General features: G+C 34.7%; 1 protein-coding gene across 1 annotated transcript in view; it reads left to right on the top strand.

Annotated features, from left to right (window-relative positions):
• The first annotated feature begins 6,376 nt into the window (after positions 1–6,376).
• Positions 6,377–9,217, top strand: part of imp3 (IMP U3 small nucleolar ribonucleoprotein 3) — a 9,492-nt gene continuing 6,651 nt past the window's right edge. Inside the window, exons 1-4 of the mRNA XM_016464653.1 lie at positions 6,377–6,632; positions 6,783–6,890; positions 6,975–7,049; positions 7,210–7,289. Coding sequence (XP_016320139.1) covers positions 6,496–6,632; positions 6,783–6,890; positions 6,975–7,049; positions 7,210–7,289 — 400 coding nt within the window. The 5' untranslated portion in view covers positions 6,377–6,495. The remainder of the gene's footprint in view (positions 6,633–6,782; positions 6,891–6,974; positions 7,050–7,209; positions 7,290–9,217) is intronic.

The raw sequence follows: 9,217 nt of genomic DNA on the forward strand, positions 1-9,217 counted from the left end.
GTTCAGTTAAAATGACTAATATGCATTCATACATGGTTATCAAGTTTTAATTCTAATTACAAAAGTTCTATCATTAAATAACATTGATTATCATATTATAATGCTTGACTGACTTGATGTTAAGAGTGTATTTTCAGATATTTATAAAACTGTGCCATTTCACAAACATATATATATATATATATGTATATATACTGCATGTGTATATATGTGTGTATGTATATGTATGTGTATGTGTATATGTGTATGTATATGTATGTGTATGTGTATATGTGTATATGTGTGTGTGTGTATGTGTGTATGTGTGTGTGTGTGTGTATATGTGTGTGTGTGTATATGTTTATGTGTATGTGTATGTGTGTATGTATATGTATGTGTATATGTATGTGTGTGTGTGTGTATGTGTGTGTGTGTGTGTGTGTGTGTGTGTGTGTGGCTATGTAAAATTAATGTAAGTTAAACTTTTAAAAAACATGTCTCAAGACTTTATGGCGGTTTTCCCCATTCCACTGCATCTCAAGTTTTTAAATGAAGAAAGTACTCTTTGTGATTGGTTTTCGGTCCTTTATATTAAACTATACATACATGCATGATGCTGTTTCGTTTCTAATTGTTTAAGCAACTTTATTAATTATATACAGTTTATAAACATTATTTTAAACATTATGCAGTTTTTTCAAAAATAGTCGTGCTATTTTATTATGCTTTGAAGAAACGTGCATAATATTTTGCTCGATGCGCCCTCTTGTGGCCTTGGGAGAGAAGCCAAAAGCTTTTTTCCCCCTAACTGAAATTATGCTTTTTAAATTCGAATATAATTCGAATATTGATAATATTCAAGTAAAAAATTAGAATTTAGTTTTTCAGCCATTTTGACAGCCCTAGTGTTCACACACTGCTAAGACACATTTATATGCAGACACCATGTAAAAGTGAATTTTGCATCCAATGTCCCCTTTAAATTTAAAAGATTTGTTGTAGAGTGAGGGGCACTAAAAACTTTAATTTTTTGATGTTAACATTTTTTATTTAAAGGTATTTTACATTATTTCTGAATGTAATAATAAAATGTCACTTATACATGGTGCATTTTGTGTGTGTGTTTTCTCTCTCTGACCTACCTGCCTGTGAACGCATGTATTTGCATACCTCCGCACACTCGATACGTCATCAGCACCTTCCATTACGCTATTGCAAACAGAGTGAGAATGGAAGACGTTATTATTGTAATATTATGCGCTTTGTACTGTAATGTTTTCTCACCGGTGAATGAGACATAAGGTAATCTGACAGCGCTGCATTCAACCCTCCACCATTGCCATCTCTCATCGTGTCGCTGGTTAGCCTCTGGTCTGCCTGTGTGTGTTCATGTGTTTTGGAGGAGGCGTGGCTTTGGAGAGTGATTTGCAGGGAGAGTGGGATCTTATGCTTTCAAACTACATACTATTGCTAGCCTCTCCGAAATCACCTACCCTACCTTTAAGTGCAATAAGACACGAAAGAAATCTGAACTGGTGATCACATGCTGACTGAGAGAGCCGCTAACTGTTCACAGCTTCATATGGCTGTCAGTCAGCATGAGAGCCGCAAGTTCATTTTCGTGCCTGTTGTACTTAACTCTTTTTTCCATCATGCACCTCCTGTGCTTTATTTTCTCATTAATGTATTATTTTCTCATTCATGCGTACCTCTGTAACGTGTCAGTATCTTCAAGCAGTCCTGTGCTCCACAGATATATGCGCTCACAACTCTTATTAAAATGTTGTCATTTTTAAAGGGGTCATATGATGCTTTTTTAAAGATCATTATTTTGTGTATTTGGTGTAACAGAATATGCGCTCTCTCGCTCGTGCACACACACGATGCGCAAAACTCTGCATTTCAACAGTCAATAGCAAATACTTAAACTAATAACAAAACAGTAGCTGATTCAGAAGCGCCAGATTGTCATAGCAAAGTCAAAATTACCTCCTCTCCTAGGTTCACGAAACGGTCGTCCATAAAATGCATTGCTGTTCTGTTGTAAGTAATCTTAAAGATTCCTAAATGCGTCTACTTTCGGAAGGCCAAATAAAGTGCTTTTGCTTTTGCCTAGAAACACACAGCGTCTCCCTGACATGGCTGCTTCAACACTAACTGCGGTTACTGAAACCACGCCTTCTTTCTTTGTGTGCACATTTGGGCTGCATTATGCAAATATTTCCACATAGTGAGGTAGATATGTGGGGGTGTGTTAGAACGAGCCGTTTTAGGGGGGCGTGGCAGAGTCTTAACTTTGATAAAGAATATCTCTTTGGTTTTGAGACTTTAGTCTTTGCAACTTCAGGGATCTTATCTATTCACGAACAGCTTGTAACACTCCAAAGAGAAAGGAAAACTTGAAATCGCATTATATGACCCCTTTAAAGTATTGGTGTTGTGCCCAATTCTGACCCCCTGAGGTTTTAGGATTAGGCAATCAGGTAGCAACTTTAATGAGGGGGGTAATAATTTAGCAGGGGGTCGAAATTGGGCACAACACCAGTACTAATAAAATGAGAAATTGTACCATTTTCAACAGTGGGGTATTGCAATACTTTTCTAGTACCTGTATATCATGCAACATTAATGAAAAAAATTTACAAAAATTATAAAATTTTTGGTAAGCTGCTGTACCCTGTGTGAGCGAAATCAGAAAGTTTTAGCCAAATGCAATAACATTAATTTGGATTTTCAGGAAAAAGAAAATTCTCTGAACCAGCAATTCGGCACTCCAGTCACGTCATGTTTATTTATATAGGGCTTTATACAATAGATTGATTTAAGGCAAGCAGCTTTACAGTATTTAACATGGGGGGAAAAAAAAGAGTATCAGTGTTGCTTTCAGTTAGAATTACAACTTGATTTCCTGCTATAAAGCAGCTGTCCAGCGTGGAGTTAGTTAATGATAAAATCTTTTTATTAGTGAATGAAAAAAAAAATCATATTACAGTGATAGTTCGGTTTGCATAAATTTAAGCTCAATCTAACTCTGGACTGTTTTGATCATTATAACACTATAAGGCTAATGTTAATGCAATAATTTATCCACACAAAAAAATGTCTTATCACTTACCTTTATTTTGTTCCATATGACTTACAAAAGGAGATGTTAGGTAGATTAATGCATTATTCAGTCAGTCATTTTGTGCGCCGAATATATTTATTGTATTGTATTGTAAAAAATAATTGTATAATAACTGTAATTGAATAATAGTAATATAATTGCTTGACATTTTCAAAAGCTGAAGTGATTACCATGTTTTATTTATTAGTTAGAATATGTTTAACTCAATATTTTAACTAACTGTAAAAGCTGAATAATTGATCAAAGCCTACTGATTAATCCGTGAAATAATCAGCGATTAGTCGATTAAATGTTCTAATAATCCTTAGGTTAATCGATTATCAAAATAATCATTTGTTGCAGCCCTAAAGGAGGCATGCAAATTGTGCAATGCTGGGGGGCTCCAGGAACGTTGTTGAGAACCAGTGTGCTACTGTAATGTTTAACAGAAATTTACATTCCTTCACTTTCAAGAATGAATGTCTGGCACTCACAGGAATGAACAACAATTTTTTTCCAATCAAATACTGTCTAGAAGTGCAGTGCCCCTTCCCAAATACTACCTAGGCTATGTTCGAAATTGCATACTTTCGAGTATAATCATTTTTTTTTTACAAAAAGTACTTATTTGAGTACCGTTAAGTGTTTCATATATATTATGAATGTGTGCAGTATGAATTAAATCTGGATGTACTACATTTACTACTACATTACATCAGTTGTGAGATCTGCCGGTTGCAGGCAGATAAGGAATAAAGGGGAAGCCGTGAAGTTGGACACTTTCTGTTACCCCAGTGACACTTGTTTTATCACAGGTGAACTTTATTAAATGCAATATTTGTCAAATTCACAGACTTTTCAGACTTTTTCATGAAGCAACAGAAACACTTTTCATTCATCAATTTATGTACTGCTTAAGGGTAAGGGTAGGTTTAGGGTAGGAGTAGGTATGGACATTAAAAAAAGCCTCAAACCACATGAATAAGATGCTGATAGCACAATCTGATAGGTAGCATTTTCCGCTATCGATTTGTGCTACCTATCTTTTTAATGGGAGGTAGCACAAATCTTCAGAACACTGGACAGTGCACTTTACTATCCCACGAGGCCACAGGAGAGGAGTTGCAAAAGGCAGTAAAGCACACAGCTGGTACAGCTAGGTGACAACAACGTTATGCTGCATGTAGTAAATCCAGATTACATTTAGCAGCCCCAAAGTAACTACTTATTCAAAAGAAGCACTTACTCAGAGAGTCTATGATTTCAGACCTAGCCCTTTTGTCATGTTCTGACCCAACCTCCTTATTTCCAAGGAAATGACCATCAACTGTTTATATAAAGAAAGGAAAGTGTCTACCTGCAACTAACGTTACACCACTGTAACCTGAAAGTGTAACATACCTGCTTTTGAATGCGAGAAGCTTCACCTCAGTGTCATATCAATCTGATCTGTCACAAACCCTCCTTTGTGTTTAACCTGGAGTTTATTAACTGTACAAATGGTGAATTTACTTTCTGTCCTATCAGCAAAACAATAAAGATGTTTAGTTTGTAACGTTACTGTACCTGGTCTCACAAGTGTAGCGCTGAGTGAGCGTGGAGTCCATGAGAAACGCAGCCCTGACTGATGTATCTCATTCATTTCATATAAAACGATTACTTCCTCAAGCACAGTCACAGCCACACTTCCAGCGTAAGAGAAACTATGTTTGACAGTCATGTTACTGTGTCGTGTCAGACTGTCAGTTTCACCAAAACTTTCCAAATGGAGATGGGCTTTTGCTTACAGTGACATCTATAGTAATGGGTGTGTATTGCATGATATATATTTTTTATTTATTTTTTTTAAACAAAAATAATATTTTCATTATGACAGTCTTGGGAATATTAATGGGGTTTTACATCAGCAGAACATTCTAAAATTAGGTTTAAAATGTGCTGTATTGACTTTTTTACGATGAAATTTACCCAGAAGACAAGTAGAAATAAACTAATAAAAAACTAACATAATTTGAATGAATATCTGAAAGAAAAATAATAGTTTCTGTAATCTGCACCAATTTGTTAATATATTAATAAGTGAGTAAATAAATAAATAACATCATTTCTGTGCAAAAAATTTTTTGTATTTGTTTAAAAACTTATTGTGATATTGTAAAGTAATTTTCTTTATTTTAAGTAATTTTCTTTAATTGAACTTTACTTAGGATAAGAAGACTGTAAGGAGAAATCTATAAATTATTCATTACTCATGAATTAAATGCAAATTGTTTTGGTAATATTTATAAATATTTGTTTTATTTTTTTAGTTAGTTATTTTTAGTGTTGTCAAATCGATTAATCACGATTAATCGCATCCAAAATAAAAGTTTGTGTTTACATAATATATGTGTGTGTACTGTGTGTATATATATATACACACACACACACACACATACATTTATATATTTAAGAAATATATGTAATATATATTTATGTATAATATAAATCGTATATAAATATGAATATATGTATACATGTAAATATTTCTTAAATATATACATGTATGTGTGTGTGTGTGTATATATATATATATATATATATATATATATACATATAAATATACACAGTACACACACATATATTATGTAAACACAAACTTTTATTTTGGATGTGATTAATTGCGAGTAATCATTTTGACAGCATTTATTTTATGATTATTTTAAAGTCATTTTTATGTAGCCTAACACACTTTGAATTACCATTGTGTATTAAATGTGCTATATAGCCTAAATAAACATGCCTTGCCTTTGACTTCCGTTATTGTTTGTTGCTTAATTTAGTAAATACTGGATTTTTTGACGTAGAAATAATAATTTAATAATAATAATTTATGCATTTAGCTTTTATCCAAAGCGACTTACAGTGCATTCCGGCTATACATTTTTTACCAGTATGCGCGGACATTAAACTTTTTATTAATCGTTAAGATTTTAGGTTAAAATGTATATGTTAAAATTCAGTTGTCAGTATATTTAACCAACTTTTTGCCTTGCATTTACCTTTATTCATGATGTGAGTGTGTGTGGTTGCTCGAGTTTGGGTAACGTAGAACAATGATTAAGATAAAATATTAAGTAAAACAGAGAAATATACTAACATTTAACTATATAAAAACAAAACGTATGCTTTATAATATGCGTATTATGCATTACACTTTCATTTTATTATTGTGAAAATATATCACTATATTAATGTTGTTGTCTTTCTCCTCCTGACCACTGGGCGGCAGTGGCGAGCTAAGCAGCCGCGCATTCCTTACAGTAAAACACAGTGAATGAAAAGCACGCGTGTGAAAGCTAGTGTGAGCACGATAACTAGAGAAAAACAACACGCGTTGTGATAAATATATAGTCGGTCTTATTGGCAAAATGGTTCGCAAATTGAAATTTCACGAGCAGAAACTCTTGAAGAAAGTCGACTTTATTAACTGGGAGGTTGACAACAATTTACACGAGGTTAAAGTGTTGAGAAAATATCATATTGAGAAGAGGGAAGATTACACCAAGTAAGTAAAGAAAATAACCTAACCTAGTATGTATGTTTGTCTTAAGAAAATATATCTTTCATGTATATATTTTAGTGGAAGTGAATGATAGTGTCCGTCTTCAGCCAAAACATGACTTATGAATCTAATACGTTTATGATCTCTCGTTAGATACAACAAACTTAGTCGAAATATCAGAGAATTGGCACAGAAAATACGGGACTTGGACGAAAAGGATGGTTTCAGAGCTCAAAGCACAGTCCTTTTCTTGGAAAAACTGTAAGTTTGGGAGCCTCTGGATGATTTGTGGACACCTGAGCTGCAGTCATGTCTAAAGACATGTATTTTCTTCTTGTTTTGCAGTTACAGTGTCGGTTTGATCCCCACCAAACAGAACCTCTCTCTTACGAATGAAGTCTGTGCATCTGCATTCTGCAGGTAAGATGCTCTGCAACATTTGATCATGGACGTTGTAATAAGGTGTAAATCGAAAAACAACACGATGCGCTGAACAGGTCAAGTTAAGTTGCAAGAAAAGAGTTAAATTTTTTTGTTTCTTCTCTGTACTGGTTTTTCCGATTGCTGTCATTTTCTGCAGGAGACGGCTTCCCACAATTATGCTGAAACTGCGTATGGCTCAGAACCTGAAGACTGCCATAACCTTCATCGAGCAGGGCCGTATCCTTCATCAGAAATCACACTGAAGAATGCACACTAGGGTTGCAAAGGGGTGGAACATTTCTGGTAAATTTCCTAAAACTTTCTAAAAAATCCTGGAAAGTTTCCAAAATTTCTGGAATATTTCTGAAATTTACTGGAAATTTTCCACCTTTTTTGCAACCCTAGTGCGCACACACACACACACGTTACCTGTATTATACAGATGTATGCAAGGGTGTAACTTTGGTTTGAGAAGTGGGGGGACACAAAATGTTTTCGATTTGAATCCCATTTCCTGCATGTTAGGGACTATGGTGATACAAAATCCAGGAAATAATTAAGTTGATTAATGATCAATTCTGCCAAAAAGAAACTATGTATAAGAAAAATATGTCTGTCTTTCTTTATTGTTTAATAGGGGCCGATCGCCAAGACTTGAGAGAATCATTTTATAAAGTCGAAAATGCTCACCATTAATGTTTTGAATAATGTTTAATTATTTAATTAGAACTTTCAGTGAGCTATTTTTAGAGCGTGCACGCGACTTTCCTGGACGCGCGCGTCTCTGTGCCCTGCTCGGTCCTGCTCCTCCGTGGCGATGACCGCGTGCGGTTAAAAAAATCATAACAAACGAATTTGAAAGTGGGGGGGACATGTCTCCCCTGTCCCCAGTGGAAATTACCCCCCTGGATGTATGTATTATATACATATTATACCCGTTTAATATGTATATATTATCTGCTTCAACATTTAATGACTTGCTGTAATTTCTATAGTTAGATTTCCTTGATCTCTGAATATACTGGATGTTCATTTAATTTTAAAGGAATGGTTCAACCAAAAATGAAAATTTGTCAAAACATTTACTCGCCCTCAGGTCATCCAAGATGTAGATGAGTTTGTTTCTTCATCAGAACAGATGGAGGTTCTTCATCCTCTGCAGTGAATGGGTGCCGTCAGAATGAGAGTCCAAACAGCTGATAAAAACACCACAATAATCCACACCACTCCAGTCCATCAATTAAAGTCTTGTAAAGCCAAAAGCTGCATGTTTGTAAGAAACAAATCCACTGTTTAGCATTTTAACTTTAAACCACAATCTACAATAGCATTTCCTCCAGTGAAAATGTCCATCATCTGTTGTCCTCTCACTTTTATCAACTGTTTTCACCTTTAAATTGTGACTTTTTGGCAAGGAGCAATGGTTTGGGTAATAACATCTTAACGATGGATTTGTTTCTTACAAACAATGTTAAAAAGGGGTCATATGATGCCATTTCAATATTTCCTTTCTCTTTGGAGTGTTACAAGCTCTTGGTGCATAAAGAAGATCTGTAAAGTTGCAAATACTAAAGTTTCAAATCCAAAGAGATATTCTTTATAAAAGTTAAGAGTCAACCACGCCTACCTAAAACGGCTCGTTCTAAGCCCCCACATGTCTACATCTATGGCGTTATTTTAATGACAAATGTCGAGAGCGCATTATTGTAGCACGAAAGCACATTAATACAATACTCGTGCGCGGATTTCCTTTGCTCTCGCACAAAACCGGACGCTCGCGCTCAGATACACGCTGCTCTCGCCCGGAGAGAGTGCGCGCACTTAAAACGTGTCTCCTCTCACTCAAACTGTGTCCTGTGCACTCTCAAATCTCTCTGTGCTCATGCGCTATAGATATTAATTCTTTTCGCACCTGAATTAAATGTTGTCAAAAGTTATCAACCAATCAGATTTCAAATATGGATCTGTAATTTCTTTACAATTTAATACTACTTAGTCATAATATTAGAAATGAAACGGGTGTTTGGATGATTTGTAAATAACCTAGTTTAACAGTTTGGTCAAACCCTTCTGAACGATCTAAACAAACAAAAAAGCATATGATTCTTAAAGTTCATGTGGTCATATAGGTCTATATATATTGTGTACTTGGATTGATATATATA

The sequence above is a fragment of the Sinocyclocheilus anshuiensis genome, unplaced genomic scaffold (genome assembly GCF_001515605.1).
Source record: "Sinocyclocheilus anshuiensis isolate Anshui unplaced genomic scaffold, SAMN03320099.WGS_v1.1 scaffold524, whole genome shotgun sequence".
In the NCBI taxonomy this organism is placed as follows: Eukaryota; Metazoa; Chordata; class Actinopteri; order Cypriniformes; family Cyprinidae; genus Sinocyclocheilus; species Sinocyclocheilus anshuiensis.